The sequence below is a fragment of the Cavia porcellus genome, unplaced genomic scaffold, assembly GCF_034190915.1.
Source record: "Cavia porcellus strain 051 isolate PalLab524CR breed Dunkin Hartley unplaced genomic scaffold, mCavPor4.1 scaffold_10, whole genome shotgun sequence".
Classification (NCBI taxonomy): Eukaryota; Metazoa; Chordata; class Mammalia; order Rodentia; family Caviidae; genus Cavia; species Cavia porcellus.
Genome location: NW_026947493.1, coordinates 70,872,997 through 70,900,534, shown reverse-complemented (window position 1 = coordinate 70,900,534; position 27,538 = coordinate 70,872,997). Strand labels below are relative to the sequence as shown.

At 49.0% G+C, this 27,538-nt stretch overlaps 1 protein-coding gene across 5 annotated transcripts in view; it reads right to left on the bottom strand.

The window, feature by feature from the left end:
- The window catches only part of Matn2 (matrilin 2), a 118,062-nt gene extending 92,408 nt beyond the window's left edge, over positions 1–25,654 (bottom strand). For 4 of the 5 annotated variants that reach the window (XM_063257603.1, XM_063257604.1, XM_063257608.1 and 1 more), the window contains exons 1-2: positions 25,115–25,261; positions 15,131–15,295 (exon numbers count right to left, since the gene is read on the bottom strand). In XM_063257603.1, coding sequence (XP_063113673.1) covers positions 15,131–15,295; positions 25,115–25,220 — 271 coding nt within the window. In that variant the 5' untranslated portion in view covers positions 25,221–25,261. Of the gene's footprint in view, positions 1–15,130; positions 15,296–25,114; positions 25,262–25,521 lie in introns of those variants that run through there. The other variant, XM_063257606.1, reaches the window with a different exon arrangement.
- Positions 25,655–27,538: the final 1,884 nt, after the last annotated feature.

Below are 27,538 nucleotides of genomic sequence, written 5' to 3'. Positions count from 1 at the left end.
TGACAAAGACACCAGAAGATGGAAAAACTGCCATGTTCACAGACTGACAGAATTAATATTGTTTGCTAAAATGTCCATCCTGCTAAAAGCAATCTACAGATGCAACACAATTCCCATCATAATACCAATGACATTGTTTACAGAACTAGGAAAAATACTCAAACACACATAGAAACACAAAAGATCCAGAAGAGCCAAAGCAACTCTGAGCAAAACAGAGCAGGGTTGGAGGCATCACAATACCTGGTTTCAAATTATACTACAAAGCCATAGTAACAAAAACAGCATGGTACTGACACAAAAATACACATATAGACCAAAGAAACAGGACAGAGACCACAGAAATAAACCCGTGCAAATGCATCTGATTCTGGACAAAGGAACAACAAATATACATTGGAGAAAATAAAAACAGCCTCATTAACAAATAGTACTCAGAAAACTGGACATCTACTTGTAGAAATTAAAACTATATCTCACCCTGGACACAAATCAATTTAAAAGTTTTAGGTATTATACCTAAAATTTTGAGGCTGGGTTGTAGCTTGGTGATAGAGCACTTGTCTAGCGAATATAGTAGCCTGGGTTCAACTCTCAGCATTGAAAAGACCTGAAACTTTGAAACTGCTAGATGAAAACAGAGAGGAAACACTTGACTGGGTTTGTTGTTATTATTATTGTTTGTTTGTGTTTGTTCATTTGCTTGCTTGAGACAAAGTCTCACTCACATCCAGGGTGGCTTTGAACTCACTATGTAGCCCAGGCTGGTCTCAAACTCACAATGATCCTCCTGCCTCAGCCTCCTGAGATTATAGGTAGATGCCACCAGGCCCTGAAAAACACTTGAAACCACAGGCACGAGCAAAGACTTCGTCAGTGGTACTCCAACAGCACAGGAAACAGCAAAAATCAACAAATAGAATTACATCAAATTTTTAAATTCTGCATAGTGAGGAAAACAACTAACAGATGAAGATAAAGCCTACAGAATGAGAGAAAATCGTTACCAGCTAACTCTTCGGACAAAGGATTAGTATCTAGAGTATACAAAGAGCTCGAGAAATTTAACACCAAAAATTCAAATAGCTCAAACAATAAATGAGCAAACAAACATGCTCTTCTCAAAAGAAGTACAAATGGATGATAAACACATGAAAATGTTCTGCCTCTGTAGTCATTAGGGAAATGCAGGTCAAAACTACACAGAGATTCCACTGCACCCACGTCAGAAGAGCTAGCAGCAAGGATACAAAAAAAGGAAACCTACACTGCTGGTGGGAATGTAAATAGTGCACTGCTGTGGGAGTCCATACGGATGCTCCCCCAAAACTGAGGAGCGTTACCATTTGATCCGGTTTAAAAAAAAGAGGGGGGAAGCAATTACAGTGAGTGTACACCAGGGACACTGCACCCCCTGTTTGTCACAGCACAATTCACCATGGCTGAGGTAAGAAAGCCGCCGAGGTGGTCATCCCAGATGAGCGAGGAAATACAATGTGGTATGCAGCATGAGGCAGAGTTATTCAGCTACAAGGAAGAATGAAACTGTATCATTTGCAGGAAGATGGACAGATCTGGAGACCATCACCTTGAGTGAAGTAGACCAGTCTCAGAAAGACAAATAGTGCTCGTTCTCCCTAATTTGTGGAACCTAAAAAAGTAGAAGGGAGACTACTATTAGATAAGAGAAAGAGAAGGAGGGAGAGGCGTAAGAGGGGTAATAGGTGGATGGATACGAGCAAAGTATGTGCTCATAGCCATGTATTTGGGGGATTTATTTTAAACCCCAAAAAAGTGAAACTAGGGGAGAGGGAGGGAGGAGCAAGGGGGTGATGGGGTGAAAATGATCAAGCATGATACATGCACATTTAAATCCCCCAAAGTGAAGCCCATTAATCTACATAACCAGTGAAAAGAGAGGAGGGGAGGATGCCAAGAGGAAGAGGAAGAGAAGCAAGGAGGGAGGAGGGGGAACAAGGGGAAGCAGTAACAGTTGGAGCAGCAGCCATCACTGTCATCACCGTAGTTATTACAGCATCACTAAGGAGCACCAGGCCAGGCATAATGGTACCTGTAATCTCAGGGCTCGGGAGGCTGAGGCAGGAAGGTTGCTGTGGGTTCAAGGCCACCATAGGCTACAAAGTGAGTTCAAGGCCAGCCTGCATGCAGAGCAAAGCCCTGTCTCAAAAAGACAAAAAAAAAGGAGAGAGAGAGAGAGAGAGAGAGAGATGGGTGGAGCAATGGGGAGCCATGAAAGGGCTGTGACTGTGCCCATCGTCCTTTCAGGCACATTCTAGGGCCTCTTGATGCATCCAGACCTCACTCTTCTACATGCCTGGCCCAAGCCCAAGCCGGTGTCTACACTGCCACCTCCCTCAACCCCTACCATTGCAGCCCCTTTCATCCTGTGTGTAAATCGGTATCTCCCTTCATACAAACTAGTAAAGCAGGCACTAGGTTCAGTTTCAAGAAAACCCCTTCATCCTCGTGGGTTGGATTTCTACCCTTTTGCTATCCCACCCCAGAGTGAGTCTACCTGACAGACTTCAGGTTTCATCAATGGTTGGGTTCTGTCAGCTCACCTTTCAGTTCTCCGCTACCTAGTTAACACAAATCTCAGAGGAAATAATAATTGGCTGTCAGCACGAACTCCATCTCTTCCTATGAATCTTCTAATATTGCAGAAATTAAAAGATGAAAAACCCCATTTCCCAGACTCCCTTGCAGCTAGGTTCCAGGGAAGAATGAGGTAAACCTGTAGAAATGCTCACAGAGGATGAAGTGAAGAGGTGGACCCTGTCTCTGCCGGTGACCAGTGTTGTAGCAGCCATGTGATGTGCCAGGGTCAGCTCACAGGCACCATGAGTGCCAGTTACTGTGGCAGCAGCAGCCCGATCCTAGCCATGTGTCCTTGTGCAGTGGCCCCATGCCCCCTCTTCCAGCCCTTCCAATAATTATGTAAGCACTTAATTCTTTGAAGTGAGTCCCTTCTTGTTTAAAATACCTAGAGAGCTTGGTTTCTGGGCAGACCATGGAGACTCCAAGGTCCCAAATCCATCTGCCTGCTTGATACCTCATCCATCCAAGTTGGCTTCTGCTGAGGGCTCCAAATATGCTGGAGGAAATAAATACTCCTGGGCATGTTTGGCCCTCTTCTGAAAGCTCACTTGAAGGCTCCATCCCTCCAAGCTTCAGAGCCAATCCTCCTCCACTCCCCTAAACCGCCATCCTCTCTGATACAAAGCTTCCCTTCCTCCCTTCTTACTTAGTTTGGCTCTGTGTTCAACTCCCCAGACACACGAGGGCAGCACATTTCCCTCTTCACTCAACCCCAGTGGAGGCTGGGCTTCAGAAGCTGTGCTCAGGTCCAGTAAGCTGGCCCCCAACCTTAAAGCTGTCATGGCAGCCAGCAGTCACATTCAGGAGTCCCCACAGGTGTGGGGATCCTGGTTTCCAGACTGTTTTACAAAAACACCTCTCTGGCCTCTGATCATTAAGACGAGGACCAGCTAAATGGGACAGCTGGTATTTCTTGAAGACTCAATAATCACAAAGCACTTCAGATTTGCAAATTTAAAGTTGAAAAGGGACTTTCAAAGACTAGATTGTTTCTCTACAAATGGAGAAGGTGGGTCATGCCAGGTGGGGGTGGAGCAGCCTGCTCCTGTGTCTCCTGTGCCTCATGCGTCCCCTACCCTGGGCAACCCACTTGGTCTCTCCAACCTTGAGTTTCCTCTTCTGCAAGATTGGACAAGGATGACACCTTCCTGGAGAGGCTTCTGTGAGGAGTAAAGGGGACCAGGTGCGTAAAGTACTCAGCCTGGGGTCCGGCACAAAGCTAGAGTCAGACGAGGCTTTATAGCTGTCCTTATTCCCACCATGGATGGAGGAGACAGCTCCAGACTGGAGTCTAAAGACCTGTCCAGCATGTCATCCCGTGTCCGGCAACTAGGTGACATCGGCTACAAGACATTTTATGGCTGGGTCACTTTTGATCTCTGGCCTTCACTCTCCCTGTAAAATGAGAGAACTCTACTAAACGATGCGGCTCGGTTCTTTTTCAGCTCTAGTTGCTATGGTTCTAAGTAAAATAAATTAAATGAAGATGGACTGTGACCTTTACAAATGGTTCAATCAGTGCGGCAAGGTGGTGCACACGTGTAACCCCAGCACTCAGCTGGCTGAGGCAGGCAGACTGGGCTTTTTCTCATGGAGGAAAAAGAGCCAGGAACTGTGGTGCTTGCCTGTAACCCCAGCACTCAGGAGGCTGAGGCAGGAGGATTACTTGAGTTCAAGGCCAGCCTGGGCTACATAGTGAATTCAATACCAGTTTGTACTACATAGTGAGAACCTGTCTCAAAAAAAAGAAGAAAAACTCTTTGGCATACAGTACCATGTCTACTTTTTGAAATAATAGGCAAACCCACTTCACTCAACCCCAGTGGAGGCTGGGCTCCACTGGGGTTTTGAAATGAGGATGAGTGTGGACAGAGTACTGCTACCTCTGACACCTGCAATGTGCCATGAAAACATATGTGATCTGTCCTGGTGACTCAGAGCCACCCCACCCCTCTGGCGTGCTGCTTACACCCTAACAGAAGCCAATGCTAAACTGCAGCTAGAGGTTAGCTGTGACTATGTAACTTTTACCAACTAAATTATGGACCCACTGAATTCTGTCCCAGGAGACTCTGGGATGTGTAGGTCTCAGGTTAAGAATCTCTCAACTAGAGGATTGCTGAAGTCTTTTAATTATAAAGATGTGAGCTCTTGTGAACTCTAGCTTCATCTCTAAATTATCACGTCTGATCAGATTTTTCTTATCGACAAATTAGAAATCATAAAATCTAAACTCATCATGGTGGTTCACATCTGTAATCCCAGCACTGGGGAGGCTGAGGCAGAAGGATCCCTTTGAGTTCCAGGCCAGCCTGGGCTACACAGTGAGTTCAAGGACAACCTGAACTGCACAGCAAGACCCTGTTTCAAAAAACAAACAAAAATAGAAAGAAATCACAAAATCTGCAAGGACTTTGTGAGGACATGAAAGATAAGACAAGAAATAGGTGTTTTGATAAAAGATAAAGCTCTTTGAATAAATGCCAGGAATTCAGAGAAACCCAAGAACTTCCCTTCCCTAAATACACACTTGTCACTCAATGATCCCTCAAGATTTCTGCCAAGAGTTTTCTGGTCCGTGGGAACAAAACCCTGGCCATGTTATCAAGCAAAATGTAGCTGAGTGTTCCAAACCGTGGTCTGTGCCAACAGATTCGAGCATGTGAACAAATGGAACAATGATTAAGGAAAACACATATCATCAAAATAGACTGAAAAGGAAAATTTTAAAAAGTTGAACAGATGAGTAGCTCTCCTAAAAAAATCAGATCAGTTCTCAAATCCATGCCTTCCATAGAAGGCATCAAATCCAGACAATCTTATGAGCAAGTTTTCTGGCTCTGTAAGGAACAGATATTCCCAGTTTTAAAAAACCACGTATTTTTACGAAGCTAACTTAACTCTGATACTAAAACCAGACCACACAAAATAAGAAAAATTTTATTAGAGAGCAGCAGCCCATCTCATTTATGAATCAAAGTATGAAAATATACCAGCAGGATGACGCTAATGAAAGGTCACATGACCAGGTAAGGTGTCCCTCAATGAAGCAAAGATTAAATGCTTCCTAACGGTGCGATCCGTCACAAAGCCAAACCACAGCGGCAAACCTTCGTGACCTGTCACCAGAGGAACGGGAGCCTGTGCAGAGCCAGGAGGCTCTCACCTGTCCCCAGGGTCTCTGAGTCAAGCCCGCCCTGAGCCCCGTGGGTCTGACGGCCCAGCTGAGGCCGGAGTTTCCAAATGCACATACTCACACCCTGTCCCTGTGCAGGGCAGCGCCTGCCTAGCAAACCTGGCATGGGCAATGCAACTAACCCAGCACTTTCCAACAAGATAACAGGGAATTAACAACGGCCACCTCCTTCAGAAGGAGATGTCCCCGCAGATGCTATCCTGCATATTGTATATGCAGTATAATGGCTTTGGGCCTGCAAAGTCAAAACAGACATTAAGTCGTTCACTTTTTTCTTTGTTTTTACTCCAGTAGCTGTCATCTCAGCCTGTGTTTCTCTGAATCGGCCGGGTGCTTACCGGGAGGGAAGCCCTCAGCACTTCTTGTGTCCCAGCCCTGTGCCGGCTGGCTCCCAGGAAGGGGTTGGCTGCTTCTTGGTTCCCTTCCTGGGACGCCTGGCCGCCATCACTGTATGACTTGATGGCATCTTGTAGAACATGCCTTGTCTGTCCTCTGCCACTGTCGCCATGGCCACCCACAGGCTGTGTGGAACCAGGCCTCCCAGGCCTCCTCCCCTGCCTCGGGGGGGACGGAAGGATGAGGCTTCCCTCAGTGGGGTCTCGCTGGGCTCCAGGGTGGCACCTCGGAGAGTCTGAGGCCACTAGGCACACAAAGGAGCAGGGAGCTAGGGTGAGCCGTAGGCTTAGTGTATAACTTTAAAGCTGTAATAAATGCTCACAGCATCAGAGAAACACACACACACACACACCAGCCAATGTTTGTTCAGAACTTTTTGCTAAGAGTTTTAAGATCTCTTTATTTTTTTATTTTAAAGAGGATAAAACCAAGAAAAATAAAACAGAATAAAACCAATCAAAATGAGCCAAAACTTTACAAAATCAGCAATAATTACCATACTGCCTTTTGTTGTCTTCAAAATAGCTGCAGATGCCTTTGGACATAGTAAAAATCAAACAGAACAGAATAGAATAGAAACAATAAAACAAAGCAATGAATACAATAAAAGACTTCAAAACAGGCCAATAGTAAATCCAAAATGGCTACCATATTATGTCTTGTTATCCTTCAAATAGCTGCTCCTGCCATCAGATTTAACATAATCAAACAAAACAAAAGAGAAGAAAACCCAACCCAACAAAACAATGAAAACAATTAGGTTTCCAGGCAGGGATGGCTTGCTGGTGGGGCCTGGTTCTCTCGCCCTGCAGTCTGCGAATGGCCATAGTTTTAAGATCTCTAAGAACAAAGCACTAAAAGTTTTTGTGAAAGGGTATCACGCTACCTATTAAAACATAACTCCTTGTTGGCTAACAGATTTTTTTTCATACTGGAGATTGAACCCATGGTCTTCTCATAGAGCTACATCTCCAGCCATTTTTATCTTTTAAACTTGAGAAGTCAGGCATGTGGCACACACCTGGCATCCCAGCATTCAGGAGGCTGAGGCAGGAGGATTGCCACAAGTTTGAGGCCAACCTGGGCTACATAGTGAGTTTGCGGCCATCCTGAACTACAAAGCAAGACCCAATCTCCAAAAACAAGAAACAAAAATTAGCCGGGCGTGATGGCTCATGCCTGTAATCCCAGCACTCAGGAGGCTCAGGCAGGAGGATCCTTGAGAGTTCGAGACCAGCCTGGGCTACAAAGTGAGCTCAAGGCCAGCCTGAACTGTATAGCCAGACCTTGTCTCAAAAAGACAAAAAAAAGAAACAAAAATTGAGACAAGGCTTTGTTTTAATTTACTAAATTACTCAGGCGGGGCTGGAACCTGGAACCCTCCTGCCTCAGGCTCTTCGTGCCACGATAACAGACATGCATGACCACATGTAAGCAAATGGGACCATTCTTAAGGGAAACACCAATCACCAGAGTAAACTAAAAAGTAGAAAAGTGCAGGAGATGAACAGTTTTCAACAAATTAGATTAACTGTCAAATACACACACACACACACACACACACACACACACACACACACACACACACAAGCACGCACGGCCACCTATATCAGATGGTTTCATGAGAGTTTAAGAGCTCTTTAAGGATTCCCCTTACACGTCCCATACAAATTTTTCCCAAAAGCCTCTTCCTAGTAACAACTGTTGAGCCAGATGTCACCTTGACAGGACACTGCAGTATCCTGAGCACCCAGAACAATGCTTGTACTTTATCCATATTCAATACATACTTGTTGAATGACTAAAAAAATTAAACCATGGAACAAAAAACTAGGTTATTAAAACTATTTTGGTGTAGAAAAAAATTCCTATTCCTATTCCTCCTCATTTTTAGAAACAAATCCAAATTAACCAGAAAAGGAGAGCAGAGCCATTCCCGGAGCGGCTGAGAACAGGCACCCAGCACAGCAGCACGGGCTCCAGGCCAAGGCCTACCCGAGGGTCAGCTCATTTCCCGCAGGCTGACAGCCCTGCTCACGGCCAGCTGTGGCTAGGAGAGCTCCTCCTCCCTCCCGGCCACTGTCCCCGCGCCAAGACACACACACTATCTCTCCATCTGCACACAGATCAGAGCCCTGAAGGCTTCCAAAGAGGCTTTTTGGATGGAGCAGAACCTCGGCTTGAGAGAACTTCTTAGAGGACTTTGCACCCTGGCTGCGCAGCGCGCCCCTCCCTTCTGCAGCGCTGGGCTGCAGGCTGTGTGACCCCGGCACTAGAGGGACCGATTCCCCGCCCTCCTCGTTCCATTCTTTTCTTCCTTCTTCTCTCCTTCCCCCCTTCCCTGCCCTCCTTGTTTTTCTGAGACAGAGTCTTGCTGTGAAACCTAGACTGGCCATAAACTCACAGCAATCCTCCTGCCTCAGCCTCCTAGTGCTGGGATTCCAGGCGTGCAAGTCCACCACAGCGTGTACCTGTCTTAACGACGCAGCCACACGCAGGTAAATTAATGAGTAGCGAAGTCTTGAAGACACCGCCCAGTCCACGCCAGTGACGCTGCGTCATGACGAGGGGGAGGGGAATCAGAAAGGAAAGGCCAGGTGTTGGGGTGCGAAACCTGACACCCAGACCCCCACACAAGTTCCTAAACTGAGACCTACCCCATGTTGTAGACCGCAAGCACATCTGGAGCCAGGGTCTTTAAGGGTAACTAAGCTACCTGGAGGTTATTCGGAGGGCTCTCATTTAATGCAACTTGTGTCTCCAGAAGTGGGGATGCTGGGCACAGAATGATACAGAGGGGAGAAACAACTACAGGTCTCAGACGACATCCACCTCGCCAACCCTGAGTCAGACGCCTGGCTTCCAGAATTACGGGACAACGCATTTCTGCTGCCTGAGCCTCCCTGTCTGTGGGACACGGTTATAGCAGCCAGAACAAATAACTCAAACTCCCATAATATGCTCTGTAGAGACACTGATCCAGGCACACACCTATTGTTACAGGCAGCTGAGTTAGTTAGAAATAGAGACAGGGCTAGATCCTCAAAAGTGCAGTGCAGACACCTTACAACTGTGGGGGAGATAGAGGCCTCCTGCTGTGGGCCAGGCCTCAAGACAAAGGATCAAACAAATGCACCCCACATCGTAAGGACTGATGGTCTAATTAGTTCTCTATCACCCTGAGGGCACCTGGAGTCACCATCCCAACCCCCTAGAGAACAGTCACCTCTAAGAATGCCGCTTTCCTTACAAAGTTTTCACTCATTAATTGGAATGGCTTTATTCTGGGCTGCTTGATATTATTGCCTGTGATGAAATGAACAGCTACTTTGAAGAAAACAAGACATCATAATAGCTAGTGCTGATTTAATATCATCTTGTTTTGAAGCCCCACCAAACTGTTGCTCTTCTGTCTCCATTGGTTTTATCATGTTGTATCTCACTGGATTTTATTATATATGATAGTAATACTTTCATCCACTTGAATGGTTTTACATTGTCTTGATATGTTTGATGCTATAGTATACGAAGTTATATTCAAATATTTCAAGGAAAGAGATACTATTGTAACTACTATTAAGTCGCGTTATCTTGTGGTGAAGCACTAGGTTGCTGAAATTGTTCTGTTCTGACCTGTATTGTTATGTTGTTCTCCCCCTTATTCATAAAAAATTTTTATTTTTTATTTTTTTAATTAAGGGAAAAAATCAAAAAAATTAGCAGGATATATTATAGTAACTTTTTTGATTTCCTATTAACTTGATTTGAAGCCCTGTATTACTCCCACTATCTTGTTTTGACTGATTTTACTCTGTTCCGTTCTGTTTGATAGTATCAAGTTTGACGGTATAGGCAACTACTTTGAAGGCAATAAGATTCACTGTGATGCTCATTCTGGTTTGACTATTATCTTCTTTTGAGGTCCTGTAATGTTTCCAATGTTTAGGTTTTATTGGTCTTGTTCTGTACTGTTTTGTTCAATTTTATTATACCTAATTATACAGGCAATTCTTTTTAAGGTAGCAAGAGACATTATGGTAACCATTGTTGATAACCTTGTATTCTGTTTTTGCATCATGTGCTATGTCTATCCTTTGTTTTGACTGACTGCTTTGTTTTGTTAAATTTGGTTTTATTCTCTTCCAAAAAAAGTAATAAGAACTAAGGGAGTAATAAAACCCAAAATGTGTAAATTTTGTTGTAAAAAAGAGAGGAAAAGAAAGTGCTCTAAAGGATACAACTGCAAGTGTGTTTAGGTATGTAAAGTAGATGACCATGTTACTGAATTTTTGTTGGATCACTGAACACAACTGTTTGCAGTCTCCCTGTTTGAATGTCCATTGGTATGTTTTAATCCTGTAACTTGAACAACTATTTTTAAGATGACAATATGTAATCTATGAACTAGTGATTTCTTACCATTTTTTTTGTAATTCTATATTACTTGTACCCTTATACTGTTTTGTGGTTTTTTTTCCCTTTAAATAAAAAAAGCTGAAAAAAAAAAAAAAAAAAAGAATGCCGCTTTCTACGTGACTTGCTTCTCCATTTGTCCCCAATTTAATCAGTTTTACCCGAACTATTAATCTTATTGGCTAACCATTGCTCTGTCCCACCTTATGCCTGTCTGCCTTGTGGGTTCCCAGTTTTCCCCGCCTTGAACCCACCTCACCCCATGATTTTGCTCTATAAAAGTCCTTAGAAAAGACAGAGTCCTTAGCAACCCACTCGGGACCCCTTCTGTGTCTCTCAGACAGAAGCTTTCTTTCTTTCAATAAATACATTCCGCTCTTAACCTCTGTTGTTCCTAAAATTCATTCTTCGATTTTAGAGAACACGAACTCCTACCAGACATGGTAGGTTGGGAGTTTCATCCCCTGTATCACTATCATCCCAGCATTTGGGAGGCTGAGGCAGGAGAATTGCAAATCCCGCTCCAGGTTAGACAGTTTAGCCAATTAGTAAAGCCCTGTCTCAAAATAAAAAACAGAAAAGAGTTGGGGGATGTGCAATGGCTCAGAGTTCAAGCCTCAGTGCAAAAAAAGTCATCACAAATGCCTTCAAAGTAGATTTTTTTCTTGGAATGCAAATATTTAGTTTCTCTTATCTTTTAAACAGGGGAGAAAGTGCTTACCTTCCAGTTCATTCCCCAATACTGCAGACAGCTCTACAGAACACTGGAATGGGAAGGTGTGTGGGTTAGAGGTAACAAGATGCTCCCTGAAAGGTGTTTAACTGCCTGAGGCAAGAGAGGCAATCCACATCCTTTGAGAGCTGACCTGCTGGCTCCCAGGTTTGGCAGGGAAGAAAAATCTGTTTCAGAAGTGCAGGCCTTTGGTCCTGCCCCTTTTCTGAAAGTCTTACTAACAAATCTGAAATCTCCCAGTTCAGCCAGGTGGGGTGGCGCATGCCTTTAATCCTTTAAGCACTCTGGGAAGCTGAGGCAGGAGAATCCCAAGTCTTAGTTGTCCAGTCCGGACAACTGAGCAAGACCTTCTCTCAAAATTAAAACTAGACCGTGGCTGAGGATGTTGCTTACCGCAAAGGTCCTGTGTTCAGCCCCCAGTACCATACACAAATGAATAAATACATACACAAATTCTTCCATTCCACAGAAACCCTCTGTCTGCTATTTTCCCGCCAGACACTGTTAGTTTTTTATTAGCTCCCACCTGGAAGGTCAGGCCCCTTCCACTGAGGCTGGTTTGGTGGAGGCGCAGTGTCTGCAGATGCGGTGCGAGCCCAGGATAGAAGATCGGCTTCCTGAATCCATCCTGGGCCGCGGAGAAGCTGGACGCCCGTGAGTGACACACTGAACCCCTCCAAGCCTCAGCACCCCATCTGCAAAGCGGGAGACTGTCATGGCGCAGAATGAGGCAAGAACAGGCTCGTGTAGTGCAGGTGGGTGGAAGACCTTGCAGCATCAGGGCCATTGCTACCACTGCGTCATCTGTGGGGACACCAGAGGCAGGCCTGGCTCCTGGCGTGTAAGGCCTGGTCCCCCAAGCGCAGCAGCTGTGAAGTAAGATACAGGAACGCTGGCTGTGTCATCCACAGAGGGGACCCCACCCCGCCTGGGACTCACAAACTGCAGGACTGACCGGCAGGCCAACAGGGGAAACAGAAAGGGAGGGACAGACAGCGTTAGAAGACATACTGGACAGGGATGGAGCAGGAGTTGAAATGGAGAAGAAAGAGGGAACCTGTAAAGGGCTGGGCAGGTGATGCTCCCAGCACTCGGGAGGCTGAGGCAGGAGAATCACTACGGGTCCCAGGCCAGCCTGCGCTCCATAGTAAGCTCAAGGCCAACCTGAACTACATAGTGAGACTGTCTCAACAACAACAAAAGTCTGTAGAAGAAACCTCAAATTCTGTATTCGTGGGCTAGGAAAGCTTTTAACATCCTGGATTTTTGGAAGTCAGATCTTATGCTTTTTCCGGGGGGTGGGTATCCTCCCAGCATGAATCACAAGACAGGATCGAGAAAATGTATTTCACGGCTTATTTTAACATGAACAATAACAGAGAGACTGTTGTACACAGTAACCGAGGACGGGTGTGCAAAAGGCATTTCACGGGAAGCAACAGTCCCGAGACAGTCACACAGGGCAGCACTTCACCACAAAGCTGCCCTGGCTGGGCACTGGCACTTCAGAAGTCTTTGCTGTGTCTAAAACAATTTAATATCAAGTGCACAGCGATGGGCATCCATGATCCCAGCACCCAGGAGGCTGAGGCAGGATGGTCCCGGTAATTTTGAGGCCAGCCTGGGCTACATGGTGACACTCTGTCTCAAAACAATAAATAAAAATAAAACAGTTTGATAAGCTCTGTGCACCAAGCTTCTTTGCTGTAATCCACTCTGATGACGGGGACTGGCTGGCACCCACATGGAAGGGCCACCTCAAAGGAAGGGGACTGGTGATGTCACACAGTGTAAGGGAGGCCTCGGGAGGCCTCAGTGTTTCTACCTCCTCCTGTGACAGAGGGACAACGGAGTCCTACACAAGAGCAAGTTAGCTGGTCTCCTGCTGAGACTAGGATCACCCAAAACCAGGGGTGGTGGTGCACACTTGTCATCCCAGCACTCAGAAGGCTGAGGCAGGAGGAGCCACACAAATTCCAGGCCAGCCTGGACTACCTAGTGAGTCCTAGGGTCCCACAGAGCAAGACCCTGTCTCAAAAACACCAACAACAAAAACAGAATCATCCAAATGAGGGTGGAACCTGCCATCTGTGTGTGACTTCCACCCGGATGTTCAACGCACACTCCCACGTGGGCAGGACCACAGCCAGGGCTGTGGTATGACAGGCGGCCACGGCACCCCATGCCTGCAATTCGAGGCTCAAAAGCTTCAGGGGCCACCAGGGTTCTCAGCGAGCAGCGCCTGCCTCTTCTGGGCTCGTTCCTACGCAGAGCAGAGCCCTTGTCCCCCCTGAGCCACCTGTGCCACCCTCTGGTGCTCCAGGAGGCTGCGACCTTCAGCCTAACCCTACCTGCCTGCCTCGGCCTGCAACTCTCAAAGAATGGGCGTCCCTGGAACCTCTCGGGAACCGTTTTCCTGACGCTGTGTTTAAGGTTCACCTACGGCTCTCTCGTGCGCATACAGAGTACAGAAGTTTCTGGTGTGGCTTTAGGCACAACCCCAGCCGCCAGTCCTCCCGCCAGCCCCACAACTTCCCCAGGGCGAGTGGACCAGAGATGAGAACCCGGGTGTCTAATGTGCAGGCAGATCTGAAAAAATGTAAGAAGGACTCACACTTCGCTAACTCTCTCTTATTTAGAAAATGTAGTTTTTATCCAAATAGTTTATCAGAGGTTATAGATTATTTTTAAATGAATTAACACATAGTTTTTAAATTTTCTGTTTAAATTTCTTTTTTTGTTTTGTTTTGCTTTGTATGGTTGTTTTGTTTTGTTTTGTTTTTGAGACTAGGCCTCGGTAGGTAGCTCAGACTGGCCTTAAACTCACGGTGCTGCTCCTGCCTCAGCCTCCCAAGGTCTGGGATTATAGGCGTCCCCACCACACCCGGCTTCCATTTAAATTTCTGACCCCATAAATCTTGATAGACACTACACAATACACACTGTTATGCTATACACACCAACGGAGGCCCTTTGGCATCCTAAATTATTTTTGTTTGCTTCTTGCAGTTTGAACCCAACGAGGGCCACACCCTGAGCCACATCCCCAACCCCTCGCGGATCCTGATGGACAGGGCGGTCCTGAGCTGGACACCCGGGTGCCTCTGCGCATGTGCCGAGCGTACTGGGCCTGCAAACCTGGGCGCTGACCCGAGGATGCCCTGCAGTGCACCCTGCCGAGGTCACCCCAGTTCTGGGCAGCACTGAGACACCCATTTCACCAATTTAACTGGCTCAAGTCGTTGCAGAGACTCTGCTTTGAATTAACACATAAAAGATAAACATTTTTAAAATTCAGAAAATTCAAACCAAAAAATTAACCTGAGAAACAAGACTACAGTTAAAATTTCTGAGATACAGGAAGAAGCCAGGGAACTTATGAAACACCCCGTGCCCAGGAATGCCACAAATACAGCCAAAACGACCCACCACCGACAGGGAACTGGGGCCTGGTGACATTCTCAGCATGCCACTCGGGAGGCTAAGGCAGGAGGATCCACAAAGGCAAGGCCAGCCTGGGCTACACAGTGACTCCCTGGCTCAAAACATAAGTAATTGGGCTGGGGATTTAGCTCACCGGCATAAACGCCTGCCTTGCAAGCAGGCAGTCGTGAGTTCGATCCCTGGTACTGATAAAAACGAAAAAGACAAAAAAAAAAAAGAGAAACTAAAACATAAGTAATTTTATTTTGAAAACTTAGCTACACCAACCACACTCTCAGCTAGGGCTGCACTCACAGCCACCGAGCCCTCCCAGCCCCAGCTTCACTCACCCAGGAGGGCCGTCTGCGCGTGGATCCGCGAGGCTCTGCCCCGGGCTGCGGGCCTGGCGTGTGGGCGCTGTCTGGCCGCAGCGGGGTGCACGAGCATCTGTCCCAGGAGCAGCAGCAGCAAGCAGCCCGCCAGCATGTTGCCCATTTTCAGGAGGAGGGCCGAGGCTGTGACACACAATGGAGAGGCCATGAGCTTCCCGCTCCCTGGACGCAGCTCCCACAGTCCCCAACCCTGCTGCCCCGTTCTCTTTGAGGCCATGACAGCAGAGCAGGCCCAGGGAACTTTCTTGTCACCTTGCCCACTGTAAGATAAGACTGACAGAAGCTAGGGTGGCGGCACACTGCTGTCGTCCCAGCACTCAGGAGGCTGAAGCAGGAAGATCGCTGCCATTTCGAGGCCAGCCCACACTACATAGTGAAACCTTGTCTCAATAAACAAAAACAGCCCGGCGTGCTGGTGCACACCTGCAATCCCAGGACTCGGAGGCTGAGGCAAGAGGATTGCTGCAAATTCAAAAGAAAAAAAAAAAAATGAATGGAAAGCTGGAGGGAGAATATCTTGAAGCTTTTTACCAATTAAATATATTATCGATGAGTCATGGCTCTATAAAAAAGAAAAAACCACATCTGAGGCTGTCCAATAGCAATATTCCTGCAGGCTATTAATAGCAGATACACAGCGTAACGTATGTTCTTGTCTCTAGAGAGCCCAGGGAGCTGCCCCAGGAGCACTGTGGCTGCACCTACGCTGACAGCGGGGCTGGGGGTCCCTGGCAGGCGTCCTAAGGGCCCTGCAGCCTCTCAGTCTGCCCTCTCCCCATGTCCTGGCTTTGCAGGCAGCACCCACTGGGCCCCGGGGTCTGTGTCTGCGGGCCACAGCACAGGCAGGGACAGGCAGGGCGGGGCGAGCAATGGAACCGGGGACCCTCGAGCGAAGTGAGTGCTCTGGGCTGACTGGGGATGAACCCCGCCTGCAAAGCCACTCTGCACCTCTCTCTCCCGCTCCACACTGAAGCTATGCGAAAGCTAGCGAATGTTTACTCAGGCCCCCTCTGCCAGGCGTGGGGCCAAAGCTTTAAAAGTACAAAATGATTTAACTGAATTCTTCAGTCGTGAATATGCCCAAGGTCGCATGACTCACGAAGGGGAGGGTCCAGAACCCCCTCACGGATTACACAGAACCACGTCCCCTCCTTTCTTTCAGCTTTTTGAGAGAGTCTCGCTGTGCTGTTCAGGCTGGCCTTGAGGGCCACCATGTAGCCCAGGCTGGCCTCGAACTCGTGGCGATCCTCCTGCCTCGGCCTCTGCGTACTGCGATTACAGGCATGCACCACCAAGCCCTGCTCCGCCCCTGGTTTTAAGCCATTCTCACTCCACTCAGTGAGCTGGTCCCTTTCCATAGCTTTAACAACGTGGAGATTCCTTTGGGAAAAAGAAAGAAAACAGACTCTTTCCTCTTCCTCTACTATTAAACTTATTATTTACTTTCAAGCTGTCGCAATACAAGTGGACTCTCAAGTTATGACCAGTGTGACATATAACTTGGGTCATGACCAGAATTTGAGTTTTAACTTTCGACCAAAGCCTTGAGTTTTGACCCGAATGCTGACCACTTATGCTTGCAGATGGTCTCAGATACAGCTCTGACCCTCACACAGCTCTGGAAGGCACAATGCGGCCCCCTTTCCTATGTGGGGTTAACTGAGACTCCCCGGGTCAGGGTCTCTCTAAGAACACGGAGATCAGTTGTGTACAGGACCCTGAAGGCTGCACAGAATAGCTGGAGCCGTCAGTTAACAAACTGAGTCACCAGCAGCCCTCGGGAGCGAAGCCCTGAGTCCGCAGGTCAGGGTCCGCTGATTCCCCACCCGGTATGATCGGACTCTAAGTGTGCGGTGTTGGGTTGTTTCAATGCGGTTCCCCCTCTGCAAACAGAACACCCCGTTTACTTAGTGCAAACTTGAGCAGTGTGCTCAGGGCCACTTCCCTCCGGCCCGACTGCCCCGGCCCTGAGCGCTCACGCTGCTGTGGGGTCCCCGTCCCCGCTGGGGAAACAAGCACGGCTGCGTGGTGCTGTGTTTGCTGTGGGTCTCAGGCGACTTCAAGTCACCCCCGCTAACCAGAAGACACTGAGCATGGGGGGAGCACGGGGAGCTAAAAAGAAAACCAAACCCTACTTCCAGCTGTCGAGCTTTTTCCTCGGTTTCCTCATCTTTAAACTGGGGGTGGTGGCAGGCCTGGCTGTTTCACAGATTTGATCAGTTTCTACGTGCAAACCCACAGCCTGGCACACAGCAGCTGCTGAGTAAGTGTTTGCTATCATTATGATTACCCTCTGCATGCAAACCAATTAATAGAAAGTATATACTGTCACTTTTTCACAACCAGACCTTTTTTTTTTTGGTACTAGGACTCGAACGCAAGACCCTGTGCTTGCCAAGAAGGCACTTAAGCCACTGAACCATATCCTTGGCCCCATAACAAGGCATTTTATGTGCTACATTAAATCAACTCTTACACTTAAAACTATTATAACAAAATAATAATATAAAACTTCATAAATTCTAACTATACATGAACACCTGAAAGTATTTGAAATGCTCTTTTTTTCAAAAGGCAGTGCAGGGCCAGGGATTTAGCTCAGCTGCACAGCACCTGCCTGGTAAGCACAAGGTCAAGAGTCCGATCCCTGGGGGAAAAAAGGCATGCATAACAAGCCACAACTGGTAGAAAATATTTGCAAAACATAGCTGATGAATTATTTGCTTCCAAGTTAGGTCAAACTGAATAAGAAAAAGACTAGCAACTCGCTGAAAAATGTGCAAAATATTTGAAATTTCATCATTAAAGATATATGAAAAGATGTTCAGTACCCTTAAATCATTAAACAAACACAAATTAAACCCCTAATGTGTAGCATAGTAAATCCACTAGAATACCAAACATCAAAAAGACTCATAAAAACAAGTGTTGGTCACAACATAAAATAAACTGGAACTATGTTGCTGTCCAGTGGAGAGAACTCTTCAGAAATGAACAGGGCAGATCCCCCGCAAAGCTGGTTCTCTGATGCTTAAGAAACTAAACTCTGGAAACAACTCAGCGTCTAAGAACTGACAGACAAACGTACTGGGGTGCTTCCTCTCAGTAGAATCCTGCTCAGCAGTGAAAAGTGTGATCCCTGGGTGAACCTTGATTACACTGAACAAACACAACCAAGCACAGAAGCAAAAGCTACCACCGAAAGCGGACCAGCGGGAGCTAAAGGTACAAAAGCAGACCACCTGTGGACGGCCCTGGGATGGAAATCACAATTATGCTGGAGCCAGCTTGTGCAAACCCATCAAAGGTGTGCTTAAAACTGAATTTTATTATATATAAATGAGACTTCAAAAACGCTGTTAAAGGAATGGGGAAACATATTATAGAGATACATAAAACCAGTATGGTAATATTAATCTCAGACAAGATGGTCTTTTAAAATTTAAGACAGGATCTCACTATGTGGTTCAGGTTGGTCTCTCAGAGATCCTCCTGCCTCAGCCTTCTGAGTCCTGACACTACACTACCATACCTGACCAAAACGGTTTTTTGTTGGTTTTGTTTTTAAAATACAATGGAAGTGAAACAAGAAAAAAATAAGCCAGTGCCCGCGTCCAGGTCAGCAGTTCTTTCTTGGTTTGGCATTCACAGCTGTCAACCTTTCGAAGATCTAACCGGAAACGGCGTGGCATTTAAGAACCCCTTTCACAGAGGGGAATCTGGACAGGTCTGTGCTCGGAAACAGAGGTTAATTCAGTCTGCGCTGAGGCCACACACAGTGGGGGTGTGGAAAGCATACTTTAAAATAATGTGAAGGCTTTGACTTTTGTGTGTTTGCTTCTCCTTGAACAATGAGGCTTTCTTCCGGCTTAGCTAAGAGACTGGGGAAGCCGGGAGCCGTGTGAGCTCTGGGCATCACTGCAAGCGGGTGCCCTCCAGAGCCAACGCCGCATGCTGTGCGCAGCCGCAGCCGTAGGCAGGAGGCGCCCCCTTGCAGCGCATTCTCAGCCTAAGGAAGCCTGCAGAGAAGGGCGCACACTCGGAGCACGTGCACCCGTGCTCCGGGCAGCGCACCGCACAACCTGCAGGTGAATGAGAGCCCCATCTACAGACAGAACCATAATATGAATACGTGAAAACACTCTCCAGGGCCTCAGCTAGTTCTCCAGAAAACGAAGACTGTTCTGGGCGCCTCGCAGGCAACAGCCTACTTATTCAAAATGAAAGTGGGGAGCTTGGCTTAGTGTGCATGGCTGTAATCTAAGCACACTGGGAGGCTGAGACAGGAAGATCACAAGTTCAAGCCTAGTTTGGGCAGTTCAGGGCATTAGCAAGATCCTGCTTCCAGAAAAGGCTAAACGGGATTTACCTCAGTGGTGTAAGCACCTGCCTGGCAAGTGCGAAGTCATAAGTTCGATCCCTGGTACCAAAAAGAAAAAAAAAAAAAAAAAAAAAAAAAAGACAAGACAAAAGCCACAAAAATTGAAAAAAATTGTCAAGAGAAATTTTTTAAATTTTTTAAAAAAGAAAAGGCTAGGGCTGGGGATTTAGCTGAGCGGCATAAGCACCTGCTTTACAAGCAGGCAGTCGTGAGTTCGATCCCTGGTACCGGTAAAAACGAAAAAGACAAAAAAAAAAAAAAAAAGAAAAGGCTAAGAAACTTCTGGGCATGGTGGCACATGCTTAGAATCCCAGCACTTGGGAGGCTGAGGCAGGAGAATCACCACAAGTTCAAGGCCAATCTGGGTTACAAAGTGAGTTCAAGGGTAACCTAAACTGCATAGTGAACCCGTCTCAGAAAAAAAACTGAAGGGGCTAGGGATGTAGCTCTCCCGAGAAGGCCCAGGGCTCAGTCTCCATGGGAGGAGGGGACATTAGTTTCCACAGTCTCTGGGCTTTTGTTTTGTTTTGTGGTACTGTGGGTTGAACCCAGGACTCTCACACTAAACTATATCCCCTCATCCCCTACCCTTTTAAAAATTTATTTTAATAGATATTGTAAAATAGGAAAAAAAATGTTCAAACGAGGAGGGGAACAAGGGAAAAGAGAAGGGGAAAGAAGGGGAAAAGAAATAAGAGGGGGAAAAAACCCCATGGAAACAAAGCTTCTGTAAAGGGAGCAGAGAGGAGGGTTTGAAAGGAGGGGGAGGAGCAAACAAGTTATATCACGTACAGGGACAAATTCTCTATGCTGAGTGTGATTGTTATGTGTATCCAAAATGTACCAATAAAATCAGATTGAAAATAAGCCCCAAAATTATGTTTTATTTTGAGACTGGGCCTCACTAAGTCACAAGGTTGCCCAAACAGGGTTCAAGCTTGCAATCCTCCTGCCTCAGCCTCCCGCGTGCTGGAATCACAGGCGTGTGCCACCACTCCTAGTCTGTAAACTTTCAGACCTCGGGATATATAGCTTTGCCCTTGGCTGTCCCAAGCCACGGGCGCCTCCAACTCCTCCGCGGGTCGCAGGATGGCCCAGTCCTGGAGCCGCCCAATCCCTGAGGTGGTTTCCCGGCTCTTACCTATGGCTGGTGCGCCACCTTCCGTGGGGCGGACGATTGGGAAGCCAAGCTCCTTGTGGGCTCTCAGCCACCGCGGCATCTGGGTCCCCAGGACGCCGACCTGCCCAGGAGCCTGGAACCCCACCCGCAGGCGAAGCCCGCCCACCCCCCATGCCTGCCCAGCCGTGAGCTCTTCTTCCTACTTCAGAGCCCTTCACTCACCCACCATACGGTGATACAACCGGACGCGGGCTTTGACGCTGTCCGGCCTACTGCCCACACGCAGCCTCTTCCTGGCCCCCCTCCACGCGCCCTCTCTGTGCGGATCCCCCCCTGGGCCGGGGAGTCCGTGTGGAATCCTTGCCTGTCCCACTGACCCGGCCACACCAGGCTGAGGACCACCACCTCCCAACACAGCAGCGCATGCGTCCCTAGAGTCTGAGGAACTCTGATTAACCATGCAGCCACCTCGGTCCCTGTAGCGCTCGGGGCCTGCGCCAACCACGCCACACGCAGCAGGACAGTGGTCCTCAGCGCACCGGTCACTGCTGGATCAGCTCTTGCTCCGTACAGTTCCAGACATGCAACCCGGACTGGCCCTGGCTCTGCAAAACTCGACTCCGGGTCCTCCCCTGTGTCGGGTGGAGGCCTCGACCGAATTACAATTCCTGATGGGAAGTCCCCACACACAAGCACTTGGCCAACCGGAATAAAGAATGTTCCAAGAATCTGAAGTAGCCAGTATCAACTAAGGTGTCAGTTTAGTCACCAGTGCATATTTTAAGCATTTTAAATTGTAAAATATTCATTCTGAAGGCCAGGTGTGGTGGCTCACACCTGTAATCCCAGCATGCAGGAGGATCACAGATTTGAGCCCAGCTTGGGCAATTTTGCAACTTAAGGAGACCTTACCTTAAAATTAAAAATAACAAAATGTCTGTGGGGGAAGCTCAGGGCAAAGGGCCTGGATTCAATCCCCAGTATGTTAAAAGAATAAAAATTAAAATTAAAAAAGTTATTTAGATCTCAAGGGGAGGGGTTTACCAGGAATTGAACTCAGAACCTTGGGCTTGCCAAGCAGGAGCTGTACCACCTATTTACAATGCCAGCCCCTAAAAAAATACCTAAAACAAAGGCTTCTTTCTTGTTTGATAAAACCATGCTCTGTGATGCTTTCCTTGTCTAATAGATGCCTTTGGAGCCTCCTATCATCTTCACTTTAAAAGTGTCTGAAATACAGCACCTTTTGAATCTGTGTATGTTGCTTTATTCCAGACCACCAGGCCCCATTTACACAACAGGATAGTTGGATAGTTTATATATACTAGAGCACAAATTCACAATCTTTTTAAATGACATTTATTTGTTTTATTTTGTTTTGGTTTATTGCGAGAACTCACTCTGTAGCCCAGGATGGTCTTGAACTCACTGTGATCCTCCTGCCTTGGCCTCAGCCAGGTGCTGGGATTATAGGCAAGCACCACCACACCAGGCTAAAACGACCTAAAGTCACTTGTGACAATGAAGCTGCTCTCAAGACTAACTGTTAAATGTGAGATGAAATTTCTGCCAACCCTGCTCATTTGATTTGTACCAACGCCCAACACTACCTGACCGAGGTCACTGCTGGCTTTTGGCATGTTCTTCAACAGCGCCACACAGCGCCCTGAGCTTCAGGCAGCTTTGCAAGGACTCAGAGGTAGGAACTCCCTCTCTTCCACCCTGGGATACGAGGCCGCCCCCAGAGCCCTGCCCTCTTGTCCTGGCTCAGGGTTTTGTGCATCCCCACATTGTCCCAGTCCTAGACGTGGCCCTTGCTCCTCTCACAGACCACAGAGGCCTCAGCGGAGATTGCCAGTTGCCCCCAAAATTTACCTTGCCCTAATCCTCCTCCTCCCTGTGTCCTGGGATTGAGCCCACCACCTCTGCACTGAGCTACATCCCAGCGCTTTCTAAAATTTAGTATTCCAGACTGGTTGGAACGTGCGATCCCCCTGTCTCAGCCTCCCAGGGTGCTGGGATTTCAGGTATGCACCCTTCCTTTTTGGTAGAACACCCACTTTCTGACTGGACCAGTGATGTGCTGCACAAGGATCACAGCTCCTAGCGCCCTCTCTCTCCTCCCAGAGGACTGAGTGCTGCTGACGCAGACAGGGTGACAGGGCAAGTACACCTTCTGAGAGAGCACATTAGAGCAGCAGGGGCACAGCCTTCCTACCCGGCCCTTCCTGACTCCAGCAATGAAGACCCCCTCGCAGGAGACCAGCATTCGTCCTGAAGCATGGGGGCCATGCCGGGTGCAGAGGTGCACCCCAATAATCCTAGCACTCAGGAGGCTAAGGCAGGAGGATCTCTGCAAGTTCCAGGTCGGCCTGGGCTCCATAGTGAGTTCAAGGCCAGCCTGAACTACATAGCGAGATGCTGTCTCAAAAAAAAAAAGAAAAACAAAGAGAAATGGAAGCCGTGCCCAGCAAAAGCAATAAGATACTGGGCTGGGACTCTGTGTGCTGGACACCTGCCTCCCCAACAGAAATAAACTTCCTTCTTGAAACCACTCTTACTTTGGTTTGTTCAACAAGTTGCAACTAAACCCATCCCTAATTAATCAACTGTTTCCAACTCTCTCCTGTTGAACCATCTGGCGACAGTGCTAAATTCCATGCTGCAGACACAGTACAGTACCTGGCTCAGCACGCTCCTGCCAGTGACTTCCACCGACCAACAGGATCAACCAGAACAGAAAAGAAATAGGAAAACCACGGCTACAGACCTTAGAACAGTGGGCACCTCTGAGTGTACCAGTGATTCCTTCGGGGTCAGGGAGGGACTTTCAGGGTGTGGAGCTAGGAGGGAGAGAAATGACTGTTCACTTTGTAAAACTCCCCGAGCTGTCTCTTTACCGGTTTTGCATCTTTTTCTGAGCCTTTGATGAAGAATGTATTTGGGGCTGGGGATATAGCTCAGCAGCATAAGTACCTGCCTTGCAAGCAGGCAGTCGTGAGTTCGATCCCCGGTAGCCCCAATAGCGATTTAAAAAAAAAAAAGAATGTACTTAATAAATACCTTGCCTGGGACCAAGGCAAGAGGATGAAAGCTGAGGCAGGGACATTCTTTCCCTCCCCTCCTGCCCCCACTAGTGAGGATTAAACGCAGCCTTCACGCTGAGCCACATCCCGAGCCCTTTTCTATTTTTTATTTTGACACAGGATCTTGCTACTAAATCACTAAGTTGCCCAGGTTGGGCTCAAACTTACGATCCTCCTGCCTCAGCCTAGCGAGGTCTTCCTTTGCACCCGTGCAGCTGCTGGCCACCTGGAACTGCCTCTTGGGCAGGAAGAACAGCTTGTCTCCCTCCAGAGGTGGCCACATCCTCACATCTGTGACTGAGAGGCCACACATAAGAGCACTAGGGCTGCTGATCGAAGAGCGGTGCTAAGATCTCCTTAGCAACAGAAGGATGGTCCATCACCACAGGTGACTCCAGCCTGGCGACGCCTCGATTCCAGCCCCCCTGGATTCTAGCCGCGGAAGTCACAGCAGTGAATTCACTACTCACACCAACGCCTGGCTTTTTCTGGAAAGATGGGGAATGGAGCTCACCACCCAACCTCAGGATGCTCCTAGATCTGTTCTTAAAACTTGTTACTGGGAATGGTGCACGCGCCAGTAATCAGAGCACTCTGCTAGGCTGACACAGGAGGATCCCAAGTTCTAGCCCAGGCCATGCTACTTGGCAAGACCTGGCTCAATGTAGCTCCGTGTAAAGGTGTAAAGGCTCGATTGCCAAAATCGGCAAGAAGAAGAAGAAGAAAAATAAAAGCAAAAACAAAAAGCCAGGAAACTTGCCCACCCTGTCCTTCCCACGTCTCACACGGCCTCACAGCCGAGCCCTGAATCAGGCGGAGGCACCGTCCGTGCCACCCCGGTCCCCAGGGCTCCCTGCTCCCGGCAGCCTGGACTCTGTCACCGGCGTGCGGCTCTGCGATCCCGGCGGCCCCGGGATGCGCCCGCTTCCCTGCCCCGACCCGGGCCGTCCCGTCCCGTCCTCCTCGCGCGGCGGGGCTGGCGCTTCGCGGCCACCGGAGCGGGCGGCAAGTCCAGGTGACACTGTCGCGCCCGCCGGCCAGGGCCAGGGGCCACCTTCCGGTGAGCACGCGACCGCGGCGGGGCTGCTCAGGTCCCCGCGGGCCGCGGAGCCCGGGTCCGGGTCCGGTCCCCGCCGCGGCGCAGCGCCCCCTCCAGGCCGCGCGCCGTGCGCTCCCGCGGGGAGCGCGCCGGGTCTCCGGCCGGGGGCGCGGGGCTTCGCCTGCCTCCGCCGCCGTCCCCGAGCGGGCGCCAGCCACGGCCCCGGGCGCTCCGGCACAGCACCCGCCCGCGGCGTCGCGAACCCGGCCCGGCCCGCGGGCCGCCCGGTGGTGCCTTGCGCGGCCTCCGTGCTCACCTGCAGCCGCCGAGGCGGGGCGCGGGCCCGCGGGCGCCCCTGGCCGTCCTCTCCGCGCCTGTGCCCGGGCAGCGCTGCGCGAGCCGCGGCCGCCCCCGAGTCCCATCCCGGGCTCCCCACGCGCAGCCCGAGGCTGAGGCGGGGGCGGGGGCGGGGCGGGGGCGGGGCCGCGGGGGAGGGACAGCGGGGAGGTACGGGGGGCGGGGGAGGGGCGGGGGAGGGACCGGGGGCCGGGGGCGGGGAGAGCGCGGCGCCCCCGCCGGCCCGACGCGGGGCGCTCGTCTACGGGCTCCGCGGACCCCGCTTCCCGGCACCGGTGACGGCGGGCTCAGGGGACCGGGAACGTGACGGGGTCCGGAGTCCTGAACTTGGGGATCACTTTCTAAAAGCAGGAGGCATCCACCCACCGAAGATGATGAAAGAAGCGGTGACAGCGGGGATACTTGGTGACAAGCTCCGGGAGCTGGCTCGGCAGCGCGGTGCCAGGTCGCCCCACTCAAGTGAGCAGAGGTCCGCTGGCCGAGGCCCAGACTCCGGGGTGGAGCTGGAGAGGAGACGGCTCCAGGAGCCGGGAGATCCGGTTCAGACGAGACCTGGAAAAGAGGCCGAGTCGACGAGGCCAGGCGAGGGCGGAAGGCTCACGGTGCAAGGCCCGCGGAGCCGTGGAAGGGCGCGGGAGTCCTTGGTTCCGGCCACCCGCTGGCCTGGTCCTGGCCGGCAGGGGTGGGGGGCTCCGAGCAGGCCAGCACGTCTCCTAAAGGACCTCCCAAATCCGGTCCCCAGACCCAGGGCACCCAGTTCAGGTTGCAACAGGCTGCAGGGAGGAGCTCAGAGCTAACAGCTTTCAAACTCTCCCTCTGTGGCAGACGCTGATTATACAAGTGCTTTAGGCTACCTGTGTTTCGTAACTGTCGCCACTCTTATTTGATGACAGAGCTGGCTCCTGGACTATGAATAAACGCTGTTTCCAAAAGCACTTCTTCGAAAAGACTCTGGGAGGGGTATTGAAAATCCCAGCCACAAAGCAAGAGTTCACAGGCTCCTGACACAAGGCAACTGGGTGGCACCATCCTGCCAGGAAAGAGTCCTGGGCTCAGGGACTCTCATTCCGTAGGACCACAGGGTGGGTCTTGCTGCTTGCAGATCAGTGTGTCTTTGGGAGGAGGAAGGTGGAGATCAGGAAAAATTTGGTCCTCTGAAGTCTTGGATCCTACAGAAGGAAATTCTTCCTGAGTGCAGGCCAGTAAAAAATCCCCTAGGAGCTGAGAAGTTGAGTTAGAAACTATGGAAACTTACATTTAAAATGGTATTGCTCTTCCAAAACGCCTCTCTGATCCAGTCATTTACCAGGAAAACAATAGCAACTTGGGAAATCCTTCCAAATTTTAAGGACATTGTGATTTAGTAACTGATTCTGGGGACTAAAATAGGTGTTTTTTCCTCTAGAGGATTTTATTAGAATTCTTCAGAATAAGAAAAGCCTGGATCATCTTTGAGGGTTGATCTTTGCTTGTGCCAAAAAAGTGAAGTGAAAGCAATTCAGTATCCTGAAATATGAAGTCAAAACAATTACTGAACTTCTGGTTACCTTGGGAGTGAAGGCAGATGGACGCAAGCTGCTTTATTAGAGTGTTGGAAAAGGGAAAATTTGCCTTTCCTGGCAGAGCAGAAGGGATATGGTGGTTAGGTTTTTGGTTCTCCTGGGGACATTCTTGCAGGAAGATGTGAATGGGGAAGGGTTGTGATATCTGAGCGATCAGAAGGTGGAGAGCTGGTAATTGTTTCATCACAGCTGGGCAGCTGTGCTGCAGATCAGCTCCAGGTCCTGTCTTCCCTTGGGGTCTACTGCAGTGAGGATTTGGGGTGAGGGTCATTTGACCCAGGCTTCATGTCCGCAAAGAGCCTCCCATGTGGATTTCAAGCACAAACATCCTGGTAAACATTAGACCTTTCTGTTTTGTGCTAGAATTCTTATTTGCAACCTACCTACATGATCTGCAGGGCTGATGGAAGTGAGACTCTAGAAACACAGAGAATCAGAGAATGAGGAAAGTAAAGAGCAGGAATGTTGGGCCACACACTGATAATCTAAGCAAATCTTGTGCCAAATACATGTGCAGAAATGAAAAGACACTGTGTCTCTGGAGGACGGGTAATGTTTGGGTCCCCTATAAATGACTGGAGTGCTTGCTGTGGCCCTCACTACTCATATGTTGGAACTGGGGATGTGGTTGGGGTTTGGGTAAGAAGGTGTTGTAGGCTAGTGGCTGGGTCTTCATTGCAGTCCAGGTTCAGGAGTCCTTCCAGAAGGACAGCACTCCCTGTTGGATGCTCATCAACATAGACAGTTGGTTCTATATCCAGAGTGTCCCCCAAGAAGCTACTGATGGTAAGGTTATCTTGCGTAAAATGGTTTATAATTAA